Source organism: Coptis chinensis, chromosome 6, assembly GCF_015680905.1.
Source record: "Coptis chinensis isolate HL-2020 chromosome 6, ASM1568090v1, whole genome shotgun sequence".
Lineage (NCBI taxonomy): Eukaryota > Viridiplantae > Streptophyta > Magnoliopsida > Ranunculales > Ranunculaceae > Coptis > Coptis chinensis.
The window spans coordinates 94,054,134-94,074,664 of NC_141461.1; the positions used below are offsets into that span (position 1 = coordinate 94,054,134).

A 20,531-nucleotide genomic window follows, 5' to 3' on the forward strand; every position below is an offset into this window, starting at 1 on the left:
TAGCAACTTAAAATGGTTGGCTTGAAGGAAACTTTCAGATTGCACATTTGTTCCTCTAAAATTGGAATTTCAGCTTCAACTCTGCACACAGAAAACAATATGGTGTCTGCAGTATCACAGAAATCTAAGGCCCGAAGTAGCAAGGGCGCAGAAATGATTTTCATATCATAAGTTAGTTGTAAAAATAGGCGAAGGGGGATATCAATAATCATGGAGATCTGTTATTTAGTATACAATCGATGTCTCCGATGTACAATAACAGTCCTGCATCTCATGCGACAATATTTAGTTGGATAAGTAACGAAATGTCCACCCTAAATGAACCTAAATAGTGTCTGTTGCTGCTCTTTCACGATCCTTTAGATAATTACAATGTGAAAGGCATGAACCATTCCGGCATGCTTGAGAGAATGGAGAGGCTAGATGAGTAGGATTACCGGGCATCATTAACTAAACTTCGTAAATTCTGTAGTAACATTAGAACGAAACACTGATACATTGTACAAAGAGTTGTTCTTTGATTTTATACACAGCTGTTAATGGTGAATTCTATTTCCTACAAACTAAAACATTTGACTAAATACAATCATATGATACAGGAGATAATTACAGTATGAGATACAATGCAAACAATGACTATCTACATGACCGGGTGAAGAGTAGCGCAGATCCACTCACACCACGAACAACCAAGAGCCTCGAATCTGCATAGGTCCCACAAACTAGCCTTGAAAGATCAAACATTTCTGGTGGGATCTGCATTCTCACTTCCTGAATAACATTCTGAGCCACACTAACCTTTTGTAGTGATGAATCATCTAGGCTCATAGTTACATCGATCTCACCTGATGTGAGCTTGACAACCGGAAGACTCGATGGAAGGTCATTGATTGGGCTAGTTCTCCTCCACTTTCCAGATGATTTATGAGAAACAGGATCTTGAGTTTTCAGCAGTTCTCCTTGGTGTTTTTCACTTACCATCTCTTCTTTAAGGTATAGCCGCTTGCCAGCAGTTAATCTGAACAGTGAACTCACTTGCAGTCTCCCCGTGATTCCTGTTTTGTCATGCGGCCAATCCATACCAAGCATGACCCTGAAGTTGATGTCCGAAGTGCATATAAAGTTGGTAATCTTATCTGTTGCCCGTACAACACTCAGATGCACCTCATCAATAAGAACTCTTGTTGAAGGCTGACGAAGAGTCAAGCCAATATGCCTCCCGGTACAGTACAACAATCTCCATTTTCCTGGTAGGAGTTTAAGCCAATTCTACACAATCAAGAGAGTTGAAATCAGGAAGAATAACAAAATTTATAGGAATCATTAAAATTAAAATGGTTCACCGTCCATAGATCTGTGATAATCAAGGACTGAGCACCTACATGCTAACAACAAACTAAGAAACACAATTTCAATTACAGTTGGGAAGAGTGTAAAACAGTACAAAGAGAGCTACTCAGATGGGACCATCACAATTTATGGCCCGTTATTTATCAAAGTAATGGTCCAGACAATGATGCATCCAATCACTTGCAGGTATGGAGCCAGGAATCTGAGATTTCTCTTTTTCTTTTTTGCGTGGGCCGTGGGGGGGGGGGGGGGGGAGTGGAGTAGAGTAGCAAATTCTTATAGACTCAAGCATTCCATCTACGAGTGTTTCTACAGAAACTCACACTTTTGAACCGAATTTGTGAACACACTGACGTGGCAAGCAGAGAGACCTTGATTATCAGTACTTCTTTGACCAATACACACGCACCCCCTGCCTGATGAGTGCCACGTCATTGTGTTCATAAATTCGGTTCAAAAGATTCGGTTGCTATAGAATTTTGGTTCCATCTACTACTTTAACTATTTTTTGATGACCATACTACCTTAACAATTACTAATTTACTATTACTACAATCCATAATGGAAATTTTCCATATTTTTTATTTTTGGGAGGAGATGTTGGGGTCAGTCCCCTAGATTCATCACTGACTACTACTAGAAACAGCTAAATAACTATGTTGATGGTAGAGAGCACTATTTAAACGAATCAGGGGGCTATAATCATAAAGACCCCAAAATAATGGCCTCACAACATCCTTTGCAAATGGCGAGTCTCATCTTCACATCTTGTAGCAGAGCCAATAGTAGATGAAAATCTTTTGACTTGAAAGACCCCTCCGCCACGTTACCCAGAATATGGCATGTGTACCATTTTCTACACATAGAAGAAAGTAGGTAACTGGGTTATTCTCCCTCAGTAGTTGTATGTTTTCCGAAAAGGGAGACGAGAGGGATAAAGGAGAGAGGATATAGCAGTGGGTTACGGGCAACTTTGGCTTTTGAATGGGTGTGAAGCACCAGAGTTAAATAAGGTTGTGTTTCTCTGGTATTCAGTCCAGTTGTATTAAAACTATTCCTGTCTAGAGCCCCGAGATGTCTTGTGATATAACCTGAGCGCCCCCCAGTCAGTATGGTATGTACAGAAATTGTCACTTGACAAGTATGCAACATTCACATAAGAAAGAAAGAAAGAACAGAAATAAAACATAGCTTGAAATGTAAACACAAATAGCTACCTTTGGCTTCGGATAAGGATTCAGCATTTCCATCAATTTAATGAAGTGGGCAAGCCTATTTCGCTGACAATAAGACGAGATCCAAATTAGCATACTTCTCTGTTATAGTAATATTAAGATCACTTACCTACATATACATGACGATGAGTTTCCCCAGTTAATGCAACTGAAGAGCGAAAGACAGATTTTCAATTTTTACTTATAAGGCATCTCTCTCTCTCTCTCTCTTCTTTTCCTGATCGGTAAAGGTAAGGTCAATGCGTGATATATATGAGAAAAGTCATGCTATATAATCAAAAGGCTTAGAAAAAAACGTTCTCAATTCCAAATTTATAGCCTAACTATGGTTCACATCTATTCAAGCAGCATCAAAGCACAGCATGTTAACCAAAACTCACAGGGAAGATTGAATAATTTTCTAAAATGGATATACAGATTGTAACCATCTAAACATAGCATTCCTCTGGTCATTAAAAAAAAGAAAAATAATGAGAAGGCATCGAAGACAACTAGACAAGCCATATCGACTAATTACTTCCAATGTCATTTATTTTCAGTAAGGAAAACCCTGCTGGAGCCAAACTGTTGGATATATTTCATTTGTACTACATGGGCCCCATAAAAAGCTAAGCCATATTACAGAATCACAAGTACCTGCTGCCTTCCATAAATATATTCCTCCGTAATTCGAACAGCAGTTGAACCTAGGCCCCATCTGATGAGGTCCAACGATGGAGCTACCCTCCATCTTGGTCCACATAGAAAAGGATGTCTCAGAGCATCTAAACAACTGCAATACGATTTAAAAGACTGATAAGAATGCGTTATTACTTTCATACACTATAAGCACGATATAATAAGGCCACCTTCATAAACTTTAGTGATTTTATTGTAAGAAAACGACATTGCTGGATAACAAAAGAAAAGAATCAAAGAAAATAGGAAGATGTGAACAAAACATGGTATTGCCGCACTACTATCTACACCCAAATCAACCAAGGAAATTCTTCCAACTAGTAACTAAGTGATATCCTGAAGCGAACTCAAATCTATGATTACGTTATTCTCCCATGTGATTTTGTTGCCAGCAGTAATGATAAAAGGTTCCAACCAGCTCCCCAATTCCTATCAAGAATCTGCAAGAAACGAAGCAAAATTATTTGCTCATTTCTCCACAAAGGTACACAAAATAACAATAGATGAGAATTATCTTTTAAGTTCAAAAAGTCTTACTTGCAATCCAGCATTTCCCGACGAAGTATGTGCACAAAGAATTGGCAACAGGAATTCACGCAAGCATGACGGATCATTTCCCTACAATTGCAGATAAGAAAACGAACTTAAACTCTCTTGAGCTTGCATACAAAGTTAGGATTCCCAGGAGAAGAGAAGCCAGGAGTTGGAGGAGGCTGAATAAAAACTTTTTCTTGCAGATCTATGTGGAGAAAGTTCTTATTCACGTCAAGTTGAAATAAGGGCCACTTTTGCAGCCAAGGCAAGAATGACACGAATAGTGGTCATTTTAGCAACCCGGGGAAAATGTTTCCTCAGTTTTGACTCAATATTCTGGAAGGAATCCTTTAGCTATAAAGGCAAAAATTCAATCACCCAAACCACAAACCAGTATTGCAGGCTTTGTGAAACATTGTATCTAGTTGAGAGTTTGTTTAAAAACATTGTATCTAGTAGTAAATTCAGATCTTATCCACGTTTGAGTATAATGACAATTGGACAACGAGTCCCTTCAGTCACTGAATGTGGGCCCAAATGGACGTCAAAGGCTGTTCAGCTAATTCTAAAGCTTGAGCTTCATAAAGAATGAATGAATAATACATAGTATAAAATCACTAGCAATTTATTACTGCATGCATCCTCGCTAAAAAGAACAACGACTACTTTATAAGGAAAGAAAGCAGTCCTGAAATTTTTATAAAATCAATCATCATCAACCTTATACTAAAGTGAGTATATTTAACTGGTCAAACTCATTATCATTCAAGAGAAAATTTTAGAACAAATATATGGAAGTTTTCCATTTTTTAAAGTTGCACCGAGCACCCAGTTCAGCCCAGTACAGAGCCTGAGTTTCCTCTTATATGTAATATATCCCACAGCCGATAACCACAATAAGTTGACTGATATAGCATACAAAAACGTAGTGCTAATGTCAAAATCTTGTGTTGGAGCTCTCCAATGTAAACAGACAGCCAGACCATAAAGAATAAGGTAGGGTAAAGTCAAGTCGCAAATTTTTCCAGGAAAAAGAAAGAAGAGTTTCCGATTATTATACCTTATTCAGGAAGGCTTTGAACTTTGTGAAAATCAGAGGATCCATGAGCTCGCGCAACACCATTTTTGCCATAATGAACCCAACACATCTTGCAGAACATATAAACAGAAAATAACTTCAAGAACATTCTGGCATTAGCAAACCAAATGCGTAGAGATCTGAAGTTATGTTTTTCAACATACCTCATGTCAAATGCAATCATCATCTGTCGCCTGTCCATATTGTTATCCACTGTGCTACTTTTTGGACCGGTATCATAGAAATCGGCAGCATTTCCCAGAATCCCTACCTGATTGACGTAAGAGTTAAAAAGAAAAAAAGATTCAACAAACAATCAGGTCAGGTCTGTATAAATCCTAGGTTACATTGACACGCCGTATCGGACACGGATATGAATTGTCGGACATGGCAAAATATCAAAATTCGAGGTAAATTACATGCAATATGTGTCAGACACGGACACATGGATACGTATCGGACACGGATTTTTTTTCAAAATATGGCGTGTCCATATAACCTAGTATAAATCATAACCTGCTTACGAAAATATTAATGCGAGAAAATTAGTGCACTTGTATACTTTCATATCGGATGACTGACCTCAAGGTGATATCATTCATGATCACTACACATGAGCCATTGGCTCAACGGTTTTGTTCCCCTCCCCTTATTGTTGGAATTCTCTTGAGGTATTTCAAACTACTTGTGAGTGTGCAAAGTGGTTCTTCATTTTGTGCTTTGGTGATAGTCCCACACTGGTAAGCCGCCACTAACCTTGCAAGTATATCTAGACTTTCTATAGCATAAGGGCACCCTTAGGGTACAAATACTTTTGTGTTAGGAAGGAGAACGCCCACAAAGCCACACACGTGCGCGCCTGCCCGCACCGAGTCGCGTCGTGACGCGTCGGGTTCGGGCTTGGGCTTCTTGTGTGACATATTAGTCGGTAGTCTGTTTTTGCTTCTCCACCACGTTTCTATTTCCTAATTACAATAGTATCATATACTGTTTTAGAAACCAAACGGTGGCTGAATCTCTATGAAACCAGGACTCGCATCCAGATCTAATTACTCGATTATCAAACCCTAAAGCATCTTCTTTCTCTTCTCACTTAAGCCGCTAGAGAGAGTTGTACTGTTGTTTTTGATAGTAGCCTGTTTAAGTGCATATCTGTCTACTGTATACCATTGTATCCTATAAGGAAGACGCCTGTTGTAGCCTTTCTACACCGTTTGAAGGGGGCGAAATCTTTCCTTAAGGATAGTGTCTAACACGCGCTTGGTAGCTGTTGTTTCTTCTGTCCTCGTCTTCTTCCTGTTTCCAAACACCGGTTTTAACAATCTTAAGGAAAGACTTTCGAGATGTCTACACCACCAAACACATCGAACAAGGAAACTGACAAGACGAATTCTGGAGTCATTGAAGTCACTTCTAATCTGTTTGATATTGCGCCTATATTGTCTGCTCGCAACTTACCTGTGTCCAAGATTAAATCCTTCAACGGTTCTCACTTCAAGCGTTGGAAGGAGAGGGTGTTTTCAACCCTGGATGTCCTTAACTATGCGAGGTATCTTACTGAATCTGCACCCATTGAGGGTTCTATTGATTTCGAAAGAAATCATACTGCTTGGATAAAAGATAACAAAGAATGTCGTCATGCAATTATGAGTACCCTGCCTAATGAGATTTTTGATATTTATTGTTTATCTAAAAACGCACATCAAATATGGGGTAGTTTGAACAAGAAATATATAATTGAAGATGTTGGTACTAAAAAATATGATGTAGGGAATTTTCTTAAGTTTCAAATGAGAGAGGATAGAGATGTAACGTCTCAAATCCATGATTTTCATGTGCTAGTCGGTGATCAAAACCGTGGGTATTAATTTACGGAACCCTTTATTGTAGGATGTTTAATTGAGAAACTTCACGAGTCTTGGAAGTACTATAAAAATAGTATGAAGCATAAATGCAGACATATGACTCTTAAGGATATGATTATTCACATTCACATATAGGAGAAGAACAAGCCTCAGGATGACGTATTGGCTAAGGAATTCAATTCCAAAGCTAATATAGTTGAAGGTAATCCTAACAAGTCCAACAAATACTCTAAGCAAAACTTGAAAAGAAATAAAATTTCAAAGTCAAAGGCCCTTCTTTTAAAATGAGTAGTACTGGCAATAAAAATTGTTATGTTTGTGGTAAACCAGGACACAAAGCTTTTCAGTGCAGGCACAAGGACACAGATGATCCTCCCAACGCTAATTTAGTTGAGAGAGATGATATAATCGTTGTTGTAGTGTCCCAGGTTTTTATGGCTATTGGGAAGAAGAACTAGGTACTAGATTTTGGTGCTACCCGCCACATCTGTGGTGATGTTGAAGCCTTCTCAGATTAGATGAAAAAGTCTATATGGGTGACTCAAGGTTGTTCCTATTGAGGGCACAAGCAAGGTTATTCTGAAGTTAACTTTAGGGAAAACCCTTTTCACTTAGTAATGTTCTCCATGTTCCCGAGATTCGTCAGAATTTAATTTATGTTTCTACTGGAAAAAATTGGTGTCAAGGTGTCTTTTGAAAGTGATAAGTTTGTTCTGAGTAAGAATGAGAGTTTTGTTGGGAAAGATTATTGTAATAATAGTGGTCTTTTCATGCTGAATATACTTATACTTGACAACATTATTATGAATGAGAATAAATCTGCTTCTGATTATTTGCTCGACTCTTTTAATATATGACATGATAGATTAGGACATATGAATGTTCAATATATGAAAAGGAAGAAAGCATGTGGTTTATTCTCTAATATTTTTTATTTTTCTACTGACAAATGTGAAATATGTGCCGAGACTAAAGCCACAAAGAAACCTTGCAGACTTGTTTCTAGAGATAAAACTGAATTACTTACCCTTATTCATACTGATATGGGTGAATTTAGAAGTACCATGTCTAGAGGAGGGAAGTTTTATTATATTACATTCATAGATGACTTCTTTAGATATACCATGATATATTTACTTAGAAACAATCATGAGGCAAACAATCATGGTGAGATGAGATGTTTCGAAGTACAAACAAGTCGGGTTTGAAAACTAGTTTAACCATAAGATTAAAAGACTTCGGTCTGACAGGGGTGGAGAATATGAGTCCAACCCATTCCGGACATTTGTGACAAGAATGACATAATTCATGAAACTACTCCCCATAATGCTCTCGAAGTCTAATGAAGTAGTAGAAAGGAAAACAAAACATTAAAAGAGATAATGAATGTTATACTTGTTAGTTCTAGGGCTCCTTTGAACTTGTGGGGGGAAGCAATTCTATCTGCTTGCCATATGCTAAATAGAATACCCAACAAAAAAACAGGGGATAAAACACCATATGAAGTATGGAAAGGTCATGCATCTAACCTGAAATATTTCAAAATGTGGAGTGTCTTGCAAAGGTTCTTGTAAACGAACCTAAAAAGAGAAAAGTGAGACCTAGAACTGTTGATTATGTGTTCATTGGTTATGTTCATAATAGTGTTGCATATAAATTTTTAGTAGTAAAATCTGATAATAACCTTGTGGATGTTAACACTATTATAGAGAGTAAAAATGCTAATTTCTTTGAGAATGTGTTTCTTTTGAAAATCGGTATTGAGAGATTAGTTGCTCCTTAGTGAACAACAATTAACAAATCCACAAATTTTCGAACAAGAAATTTGGAATAGTAAAAAGAGATAGAAAATCCACCAATTTTGTTGATGACTTTTACCGTTTCGATTAATGATGATCTTGTAACATTATAATGAGGCAATCGGGTTCTAGAGATGCATATTTATGGAAAGATGCAATTAACTTCGAGAACTAGATTCGATTATATCTAATCATACATGGGAGATAATTCTATCTCCGCTTAAACTTAAACTTTACAATGGATCTTCATAAAAAAACAAGTGGATCTCCATTGATAAATACAAGGCTAGATTATTAGTCAAGGGATTCTCCCAGAAAAAGGGCATTGACTATTTTGATACTTATGCTCCTGTAACTAGAATTTCTTCTATAAGAGTTCTAATGGCTCTAGCTGCTATTCATAATTTATTTATTCATCAAATAGATGTGAAAACTGCATTTTTAAATGTTGATCTTGATGAAGAAATATATGTGATTTAGCCTGAGGGTACTATAGTACCAAGAAATGAGCATGAGGTATGCAAATTGGTTAAGCCCTTATATGGGTTGAAACAAGCGTCAAAACAATGACATGAAAAATTTGACAGTGTAATGATGTCCAATAGATATCAAATTAATGATGCTGATAAATATATTTACTTTAAATCTTTTGATGTGAAACATATGTGATTATCTGTCTATATATGGATGACATCCTCATCACGAGTCTTAGCCTTGATGTTGTGAGAAATACCAAGATGTTTTTATCCTCCCAATTTGAGATAAAATATTTGGGAGAAACTGATGTGATTCTTGGAATCAAAATCATCAGAAACAGTGATGGCTATATGCTTTCGCAAAAGCATTATGTTGAGAAATTTTTAAAAAAGTTTAACTATTATGATAGTAAGCTTGTGCCGACACTTTATAAGGCAAATAGTGAACTTAAGAATAATAATCAACATAATGTTTCTCAGTCTAAATATACCAAAATTATTGGTAGTCACATGTACTTGATGAATTGCACTAGACCTGACAATGCTTATGCGGTTAGCAGGTTAAGCAGATACACTCATTGTCCTAGTAAAGAACAATGGGGTGCTTTAGAGAGATTAGCCAAGTACTTGAGAGGAACAATGAATTATGACATATGTTTTAGACGAACTCCACCTGTGATAGAGGGTTATTGTGATACAAACTGGATATCTAATTCTAATGATATCAAGTTCAGTAGTGGTTATATTTTCACTCTTGGTAGAAGTGCAGTTGCTTGGAAATCTTCTACACATACTTTGATAGCTCGTTCAACCATGGAGTCCGAACTTATTGCTTTAGATAAAACACGTGATGAGGCTGAGTGGCTTAGAAACCTCTTAGTAGATCTTCCTATTGGTTCAAAATCGCCTCCAACTGTACCTATGCATTGTGACTGTCAAGCCGCAATAGCAAAGGCAAAGAGCAAACTATACAATGGGAAAAACAGACATATATGTCTAAGACACAAGTCTATAAAACAACAGCTGCTGGAATTTGGAGTAGTGGCTCTAGATTATGTGAGGTTATAGTTAAATTTGGCCGATCCTTTGACAAAACCACTTAACAGGAGACAAGTGGTTGAAACGTCAAGGGGGATGGGACTTTTGCCTAAAATATAGGGGCAACCCTATCTGTGCGATTGGTAATCCCATGAAGTAGATTCAAAAAGAAAAACAAGTCACCTTGTCGTCCTGATATACTATCGTCTTTTAATTTTGAGACGTCTTACCTTATGGCGAGATAGTACTATTGTATACATTGTATAACTAGAATTGCAGTGAGTAAGGATGAGTTATTTTACTTTTATTGGATTTCATAGTCCATTTTATTATGAGAGTGTATTTAAAATGCAATGTACACTTGATGGAAATCCACCTATATGAATGTAGAACTAGGCCTGTTCTTATGGATATTTGGGCATGTATTCTATAGCATTCATGAATCAGAGGTAGCGCAGGGCAAAAGAGCGCAACACGGCAGAACAAACACACAAAAGGAAAAAGCAATGTGGGTGCATGTCATTTATTTCACTACAAAGGAATGTTGGTTCAAAGATTTTAAATCTACCACTTTCACATGCGATAAGACATGTTTCCCTATGACTAGTTTAAGCCCGTAAGGCACCAGTATTTTAGGGTACAAATCTTTTTGTGTTAGGAGGAGGAACGCACACAAAGCTACATGCGCGCGCCTGCCCACACTGAACCGAGTCGCATCATGTTGGGTTCGGGCTTGGGCTTAGGCTTCTTGTGTGTGACAAGTTAATAGGTAGTGGGCTTGGCCAATTCCCTAAAGTGTTTTGCTTCTCCACCACGTTTATGTTTCCTAATTACAGTAATATCATATACTGTTTTAGAAACCAAACGATGGCTAAATCTCTATAAAACCAGGACTCACGTCCAGATCTAATTACTCGAATATCAAACCCTAAAGCATCTTCTTTCTCTTCTCACTTAAGCCACCAGAGAGAGTTGTACTGCCGTTCTTGAGAGTAGCTTGTTTAAGTGCATATCAGTCTACTATATACCATTGTATCCTGTGAGGAAGACACCTGATGTAGCCTTTCTGCACTGTTCGAAGGGGGCAAAACCTTTTCTTAAGGACAGTGTCTAACACACCTTGGTAGTTGTTGTTTCCTCTATTCTCATCTTCTTCCTGTTTCCAAACACCGGTTCTAACATTTATGACGGACGTTACGAGTTCAAATTTTACAAGCACCACCTACAGAGCTAGTTATGATAGCTTTTGGGCATAATTTCTCTAGAGCCGGTTATCTTTCCATCGAATTAGCTTCCGGTGATATTAGCCTTTGGGTCAAGAAAGCGAGTGGCTACTTAGGTGAACCAAAGTGAACCTTCGTAGAAGTAGCTCTTTGATATGGAGGCGATGTGACTACTTAGGTGGCGACAATATGTCATGTTTCAAGGATTACACCTACTCGCTTGGGTGGTAGGGAACTATCTCTATACATTCATGTTAAAAATATTGCACTATTTGGATTTTAATATTTTATCAGACATACGTTTCATATAAGTGGCAGAACCAAAAAATGATTACGACAACGTTTTCACTACTATACTATAAATGTTTGTAGTCCGGCTTTGTGCGGGGGCATATATCTACGGGGGTGCGTGTGGGGCTGGTTGCACCCCTGAGATTATAAAAACTCCACTACTACATAACTAATTGCCTAGAAAAATCTTCAAACTATAAAGACTCACATCCCTCAATTTTTTTTGCAAACTTCCACTACCACACCTCCAAAAAATTTCACAACTATAGTGAGATTATAATTAACAAAAAATTATTATGGAAAAAAAAACTAATAAAAAACATTCCAATAAACCAATATTTTTTTTACTTCTCTTTTTGCCCTTACAAAAGTATCATTTATTTTGAGTCCAAAACCATTAAAAATGGACAAATGTGTCTTTGAATGTTTGATGGGCATATAAGACTAAAACAAATAGCCAAAAGGCCCAAAGGAAAACCGGTTAATTTGTATAATTCTAATCACCCAAAAAAAACTTTCAATGTTAATCTTTTCTAGTTTTCTCCACATGATAATGGGGTTATAGACTTATAACATTATAGGAAGTTAACAATTTGTTGAATTGTTGTGGATTTGTGGACTAGGATATGTAGATAGACAATAGTAAGACTAAGGGTGCAGATGGATGGCCGAAAATTCGAATTCGATTCACATCTGTATTCAAAAAGTAGGATATTATCCAAAAATTTCGGATATTGAATTCGGATTCGTATACATTTTTTTATTCGTTTGGGTTTCGGATACGGATTCGGTAATTGAGTTATCCGTTCGGATAATATCTCGAGAAAAATACAATTATACACGCATTATGCAAAACAATATTTTGAATGACCAAATGGTCATTTCCCAAATCCCAATAGTTAGGTCTAACTTATACGTGAGAAACCCTCATGCTTAATTAAACTCAAAAATTAGTTTCAACCTTCAATGTATTTCTTCTATCTTTTATATCATTTCTTATAGAGAAAAGATCGATCCAGTCTATCTTTGTCAGCATTTTGTTCTTCATAGCTTCATTTCTCACTCTATCCAAGATATTCAACTTACTTAATTTATAATAGCAAGTCACTCTGGAATCATCGACTCAACAGGATTTAGATGAAGATTTGTGTAATTTTTCGATGCTTTGATTCCATTTGTAAGACTTTCACAACAATGATAAGCACATGAAGTAGTTTTCTTGATTAAAGTTCTGCTTCTGTAATTGTATCAATTGAAAAGTTGGATTGAATTATCCGATATCCAATAGCGTGTTCGATTTCGAATACGAATATTGATTGTCGATATCCTTCAGAGATGGAGTTAATGTTTCGGATTCGGATGTGGTAAATGGTATATCCGATCCGTAAAGTATCCATCTGCACCCCTAAGTAAGACAAGTAAGACAGAGAGTATCAATTTATGGCTTAACTAGTTAACTTCGTCAGTTTATCCATCTTAGATTCTTAATAGTGTTTCGATATATTGATAACATGGTGGAAGGGCAGTGAGTCCAACTTAAGATGCCGGACTTAAGTAGTGTATATCTTTGAGGGAAGAGGCATAACATGACAATTATTCTCTTTTGTAAGTTTTGTGAATTGCAACGAAATAAATGCATAATTTTGTTGATCTTTAATGTTTAGACATTCTGACATTTTTTTTTGGGTGGGGGGGGGAGGGGAGGTGGTGATAATGTGTGGTAAAGAGTAGGCATAGCTCTCTACACGCGTGACAAAAAAAAAAATTCTTTCATTGGCTTCACATCTATATATAGATCCTCATTCAAAACTTAGAACGTTAAGAATCACACAGTAACTCATTAAAATCAACCTGAGCACTTGAAATATGTTAGGTTTGATGTATTTAAAAGGTGTAATATTATATCAATATATCTTCAATTCTTATTTTTACATACAAAGATCAAAGAAATTTTCGAAAACATAAGATTGCATAATGCACGATAACTAGCTTAGTCATTTAAGTTATGTGCAAGCAAGGGAATCTTTAGAAACTATAACTCCTAATTATATTAGCTAACTTTCTGAAATGGGTAAAAAATTGCAGCTTACTTTGATATGATGATCCAATGGACTGATATGCAAATTTTCCAGTCTTAACTCAGTATGAGCAAGTCCATGGCTATGCAAGTAGTTGACCTGAGGAAAATGAAAAAGAGAATCATTAGAAGTCATCCTCTTGCATGGCTGTGTATCGTTCTAAAACTTCTTATGATTTACGTTACAAATACGCACTCCAATCAAGAGATCCCTCATTAAAATCCGGATAATTCGCGACAATCGCGAAATTTTAGGCCCGCCAACAGTGTCATCTCCCACCTTCCTAACTCGCTCCTCATCCAATGATAGAGTTGCTTCTAATGTAGGTAGCCAGTCCGAGCGCTGAAGCCAATGTCTCAGAGAAAAACTTCCATGATACTGCAGAGAGAAGGAAGCTGGGATGGTTCAACTCAATTCTAAATGGGGTATATGAAAGTGAAAGCATTAATTGAGTGCGAGTAGATAGCCTATTTTTTGGTCTTGGTGAGATAAGCAGTAAGGCCTGTTGGGCATGTGAGTTTTGCAAATTATATTCAATCTCCATACTTTAAATAAGAAACGCACAACATGCAAGAAGGAATAAGGAACCTCGCGGCCTTGCCATCCAGGCGGATCCAGGATTGCCACTCAAGGGGGGCTGCTACAACTAACATACACTACAAATATATTTTTTGGGCTGAATTAACACTACCATAACTAGTTTTTTTTTTCGACGGAAAAGTTGAGCACACCCTCGCCCCATCCTATATACATTGAAGCCTTACCATTACTTGGTAAAACTAAAATAACTTCCTAGAACAACAAGAGAAACTCACCCCATGAACAAGGGTAAACGAGCTTTGATCCATACCACCAGATGGAACCACATAGCCATGAACATGCATCGAGTATGAATGATACAAAAGCTTGCGGCGAGCAAGCTTCTTCAATACCTGCAAAGAATTTCACATCAAGCAATACATAACTCCAATAAGTGTACAATAATAACAAGCAAAGTAAGCAAAATATACCTCTACAGCTCGCCTCCCTCTCCGCTGAGCTTGTGAACTAGTAAATCGTCGTAGCACCACTCTCTTGTTAAACAAAGGACTGCAATGCCATTCCATATCATTTCATTTTATATACTTTCTAGTTAAGATAAAATAAACCATTCAAACAAAACCATTACCTCTGGGAATTCCTCACCATAGCTTCGAAAACCAATTCATCCCCCTGTAAAAACAAGAAGAGTCACAACAGTGCAACTAATATAATGTAATAAAAAAAAAAAGGTATCAAAGAAATGAAACATACTCTTCCACCAAGTCCAATGCTAACACTATCACACACAAAAAAATCATCCATATAAAACTTAATCACATGCCCCAAATCTTCATCATCATCAACAACAACACTTTGAACATTACTACTCCCCTTTAATCCCGAACTCGAAACAACACTCTCTGCACAACACTTTATTCCCCAACTCCGTTTACAGCTCAATCTTCTTCCCAATCGTTGTTTACGAGTTAATAAATTGACACTTGTATACAACATGTCAATAGTTTCTAACCCCGATTTGAATCCAACCCCACATAGTGCCATTGTTTAATTATTAAAAAGAGGGAGTGGCTAATTTAATAATGAAGCGTGAGAGTGAAGAAATGAGGAGGTGATTGGTTTATATAAATAATAATTAAATAGAGAGCGTGAGAGTGAAGAAATGAGGAGGTGATTGGTTTATATAAATAATAATTAAATAGAGAGCGTGAGAGAGTTGCGTGTCAGGAGAAGGTGGAAGTGTTGCACCATGTGTTCAACGCATGGTCTTGATCTATCTTCTTTCTTGAGTTTATTTTCATCAGGACAAAACCAGGTGGACCGTTTGAAAATTTTTATACGTTACGACTTGTACCGAATGGGTCGGGTTTGAGGTCCAATAAGTAGGCCCAAATCCATATTTGAGAGAAGAAAACGAGGGAAGGAGCTTAGGGACACATATTGTCTTGCTAGTGTGTTTGGGAGAGTGGGATGGGAAGCACTGATACTTCATTTGCCTCTTGTTTGCAAGTCATGGTACTTGATCCTCAGTTGTGGAAAATCCTTGATTTCAGGTCTATCAATATAATGTTTAGTTGGAATCCACCAAGCGCGGAGTTGACATGAAAGTGTTGCTTCCTGAGTCCTGACGATATAATGAATGCCTTGTCCATTGAAACAAGAGCTCTTGATTTGCATAGTACTTTTGGATCCATCTAAATACAAAATGGTAAAAGTTGCTATTTCTCGTAGCTGTGGGTTAGCAACAATGCTTGTGATTCCTTATAATTTCATAGATGCTTGTGTCATGGAACCACGGCTCAGGTAGCTTACTAGGATACCTCATTATTGTTTTTTTTCTTTTTCCTCTTGTTCTTCATTTAGTAACATCCACGTCCAATACTCCAATTGTTTATTTACAGGTCCTACTCTAAGCATGTAAGTAGATGCTTTGTTCGGCTGAACGCGGAAAACACTTACTGGCACATGAAAGACCATTTTTCGTCGAACCTGAAATTAGTTTCATGAATCTCTTCAGTAAATTGAGAAGTTTGGAGATTCTAGTGCTGGGAAACTAGCTTTGACTATAAACATTTTTGGGAAATTTTAACTGGGATCAATCATCACTGCAATAAGTTTATCGCGCTTAGTACTTCTGGTATCATTTCCAATAAAGAAGCATCTGCAATTGTTGAACTCTTGCTCGATCTCCATCAAGTATTTGGCGCTAAGCGGTAGTCGTCTTTCACATAAGAATCTCATGCTGACATTAAATGGTTGCAAAGAACTAATATTATTGGATGTTAAGTTAGTGATTGTTACGGTTTTGATGCGCGAGATGAAGAAATTTTGAATTCAGCTTCTCATATCAAGACCTTCATATCTGAAATGTCATCGTTGAAAAGCAAATACAGTGATTATGATGATGATGCGGATTCAAACTCTGATGACAGTTATGTTAACTCAAACTAGTAGTGTACGTTTACTTGCTTTCAATAAAGAGTCGGGTAATGTATGTGTGACCAAGTCTTTGTTTGACAAGGTCTTTACTTGTTTTGCATAATATGCAAAGGTAGTGCCACAAATATAGTAGGAAGTGGTGGTGGCTAAGTTGAGGCTGTTGAAGTGTTTTCTTTAGGAGTACGTAAGTGGTATGTAAACTCCTATGTGTTGGAGGTCTTTTGCATTGAATAAATATAGCAGTTGTTTTATTAAAGTCCTTCTCTGTAGTAGTTTTTTTCTTTTCTGTTTTTTGATAGGATACTAGAATTCCCTTCCAATATCCTGCATTTGGTATTTTGGTATATAGGAGCTTCGTTATCTAGCTAGTTTTCTTATTGTTACTTAGATTGTTTGGAAGCAAGTCACAATGATGAATATATAGATCAATTCAACCTCAATTGCCGAGATTTAATGGAAAGAATTTTGATGAATGGTGCATCGAAATGAAGGCCTAATCAATAGTTGGTCGCTTTGGTAGTAATCAATGCACACACATGACACACCTAACTAAGCCAAGCCAAGCCAATGAGTTAAAATTTAGTGTGTACTTTCCCTCCATAGAAAAATGCCGGAATTTCTTAGTTTAGATGTTTAACGCATGTCTTGATCTAGAGGACTTGTTTGTTAATGCAAATATTACTTGTGGGCCGTTTGAAGAAAAAATGAAATTTTTTATACGTTACCGACTTGAACCAAATGGGTGGAGTTGAGGTCCAAGTAACCAAACATCTAAAGGAGGCCCAATAAGACCAGACTGTTGCTGATTCTATATCAGTCCAAAGCCTAAATCCTTATCCACGTGTTTTTATCACTTATTCACTTGCTTGTTAAACTAGCCATTTGGCCCGGCCTATGGCCGGACTTGCTACATAGATAGCTAATTACTCAAAAGCTTAAAGTCCACTTGAATAAATAATATATGTATATTGATAGCTAATAATTTACTACATATTTTATTTAAATGGTTTATGTTTTTCTATTTTTTTTTAAGATATTGTAATCAAAATACTATACACACACAATACTTGTATAGATGAAAAAATTCCGATTAAAGAATAAAATATCTCGTCCTCACTTGGCATGCAAAGAAACACCAACAAAGAGAATAATGGATTACATGCATGAATAAATAAACCTATATTAATGGTACGTCGTTGGCATATATTCAGGGTTTAGCTAAGAATAGGGAGGCATGCTGTCTTGGATTGCGGGAGCAAGAGCATGACTTTCCGGTAGAACTCTTTCAAAGTTTTAAAATCAAATAACACATCAACAACCATAGGCAATACCATCATCTTGGCAATCACTTTCTTTATGACCAATTTCCTTAAGACTAACGTTGCATGCCTACATATGGTTTACATTGCCCAAAACTTTAAGCTACTTGACTACTTCGACTAAATCATGGAACTATAAAATGTAATTAAAATGATCTACTATGAAGTTGATTAACACTTCGACTAAATCATGGAACCATTAAATGTAATTAAAATGATATACTATGAAGTTGATTGATGTTAATTTAATTTGTAATCAAATTTACATGTGCAACGATTTGGAATATATATTAGCCAAGAGTGATGAAATCAATTCGAACTTGATTACAATCTGACGCAACTAAATGCAACTTATTGCAACCTTTGGTAGACCCATAAATGATACTCTATGAAATGTCATATATTCTTCCTCTTAATTCTGATTATTACATCGGTTTTATACGTAGGCAAGTAAACTACAACCAAGATATGGGCCATATACTACGAATTCATCATCGTTGTGAACACCCAACCTTCCTAGATGATCTGCTGCTTTGTTTACTTCTATGTGAACATTCTTGTAAGTAACCTCCTCCAAGAAGAAAGTAAACAGAACATATAAAGTATAAAGTGCTTTGTATGAGCTGCTTCTACAAAATATTAAGAAAAAACTTTGGTACAAATATTAACACATTTGTATGTGGGTATGTCTTTTCATACGAAAGCAACATCAACTTCAACGAAGCATTTGCATACATTTAGTAACATTAAATTCAACAAAGCATTTGCATCCAATGACACGTTCAAGATTGAAAGAAACCATAACACCAAAGTTGTCGGGGCATGTAAAAGTCTCCTCCACCAATGCCATGAACCACCACCAAGAACTTTTCGGCCGGTTTAAGATCCAACTTTGCAATGAACTCTTTTTTGTTCTCTGCGCGCCCAATATATGAAGGTCTACTTACACATTTATCATGAGACAAAAGACAAAAATATAAAATAAACTCGAAAGAAAAGAAAGTTCAAAGAAACGATTGCATGCTCGAAATAGCAGCCAAGATGTCAAGACATTTTCTCCTTGATTGGGCTTGCGCAAGTGCTTCGAGGAGGATTGAAATCCTAAGGCAGTGTCTTTAAGTGCGTGGAGCTCCAATATGTTGAAACAATTATAACCGGGACTTTATTATTTACCTTACTGCCTTGCTAAGGAACATAACACATAGTGGGCTAAGAGGTATAAGCCTAGCTGGGATGTCTTAGTTATCAATATAGATTCCTTAAAACCCTTTTGTTGATTATTACTTATCTATTATTACCAATCAACAAATTGATCTGGTTCTAGGTAGAGACATTTTAGCATTTTGGCTCCTAGAGACCAAATCCCATCGTCTTGACCACATGTATTTGGTAATTTATGACATTTCTCTTCAAGTCATACTTTTTTAAGAATTGGAAGGAACATATTTGGCTTACCAATTCCGCCAATTTTTACAAATCCTTCTCGAATAATTTTTCCACTATCCTTTAGTTTATATTGAACATTGGCCAAGTAGCACTGAAATCCCTTATGGTCTTGGTTTCATTGGTCTTGGAGCAATGGGATTCGCATGGCAACTCATCCGGTGAAATCAAAGTTAAGCGTTTCCGGTTACAATGTAAGACTTCTTTTTGCGGTTACATAATGCCTTACGTATTTGTCGTTCATTTTGTGATTTAGGAGATATATCATCGGCACGATTATAGCGTTGCTTCTGCATGAAAAGCTATTATCATTTGAAACACACTACACTGCAATTTTCTTTAATCCTCACAGAAGAGCTCGTGTAAATCATATAATGTTATATATCGTAAACTTAGTCTACATATGTATCAGCAGAAACATATTCCATCATGGTTTCTTTCCGTTCTTTCTAACAGATCCCTATAATAGTATAATTTCAATTGCTAATATCCTGTCCTTCAATTCTCAGTTGTTGCTCATCTACCGCCTATTTTCTCACCCTTTCCGATCTCCTATTTTCGGAAGAAACAATTAGTCAAAAGAATTTCCATAGAGAAGCTCACTTTATAAGATCAGAATTTCATAGTTAGAAAATCAAAACCTTTAAATATTTTGCTACTTGAGACATCGATTGCCTACAGACTACAGTTATAGTTTTACATGAATCCTTTTGCTAGCATATTGAGCTCTTATAATAGTATAATTGATGGAGGTCGTCATAGTTTAAAGAATCAATAGCCTGTCATAAAATTGTTTTTGAGAAGATGCAATGTGAAAAAAAAACCCAAAAGATACAATGGTTTATGACATGCGGCATTGAAGGGTAAATGATTAGTGCTCTAAGGGGAGACAACGAGTGTGTTGCTTTGCGACACAACCGAAGAGATTCGTCCTCTCTATGTGTCCACGGGCTCCATTTGTTCCTTCTCCCCATTCATTTTGCATCTGCTGCTATGGAAATGGTTCTTTGCCTTGAGTCTATTGCCCGGCTTCCCGCCCTCAAACTTACGTCATGTCACCTAATCCTTTCACACCATTGATGTCTCCGTCGGCCCGGTGGCATTTCACAAAACTTCAACAAAGACGACCTCGGTTAAGCGTGATC

General features: G+C 36.8%; 1 protein-coding gene across 4 annotated transcripts; it reads right to left on the reverse strand.

The window, feature by feature from the left end:
• Nucleotides 1–451: 451 nt before the first annotated feature.
• On the reverse strand, nucleotides 452–15,334 carry ORG1 (OBP3-responsive protein 1). 4 transcript variants are annotated; one of them, XM_086564198.1, is made up of 14 exons: nucleotides 14,939–15,334; nucleotides 14,814–14,857; nucleotides 14,656–14,734; nucleotides 14,461–14,577; nucleotides 13,841–14,023; nucleotides 13,658–13,744; nucleotides 8,270–8,320; nucleotides 5,040–5,146; nucleotides 4,858–4,945; nucleotides 3,801–3,881; nucleotides 3,627–3,703; nucleotides 3,222–3,357; nucleotides 2,568–2,630; nucleotides 452–1,269 (listed from the first exon to the last, which is right to left on the reverse strand). In XM_086564198.1, exons 1-14 carry the CDS (start codon nucleotides 15,227–15,229, stop codon nucleotides 637–639), a joined length of 2,037 nt encoding a protein of 678 aa, XP_086420324.1. In that variant the 5' UTR covers nucleotides 15,230–15,334; the 3' UTR covers nucleotides 452–636. The 4 variants fall into 4 exon arrangements, with proteins under 4 accessions (XP_086420324.1, XP_086420326.1, XP_086420325.1 ...); XM_086564200.1 differs by lacking the exon at nucleotides 13,841–14,023; XM_086564199.1 differs by lacking the exon at nucleotides 8,270–8,320.
• Between the last annotated feature and the right edge of the window lie 5,197 nt (nucleotides 15,335–20,531).

Excerpts from the sequence above, each read along its gene's own strand:
- ORG1 (XM_086564198.1), bottom strand. The coding sequence starts at position 15,229 with ATGGCACTATGTGGGGTTGGATTCAAATCGGGGTTAGAAACTATTGAC. Across the intron at positions 14,858-14,938 it reads GCATTGGACTTGGTGGAAGA|GGGGATGAATTGGTTTTCGA; the intron begins GTATGTTTCATT and ends TTGTTTTTACAG. Across the intron at positions 5,147-8,269 it reads CACATTTTGAAATATTTCAG|GTAGGGATTCTGGGAAATGC; the intron begins GTTAGATGCATG and ends TACGTCAATCAG.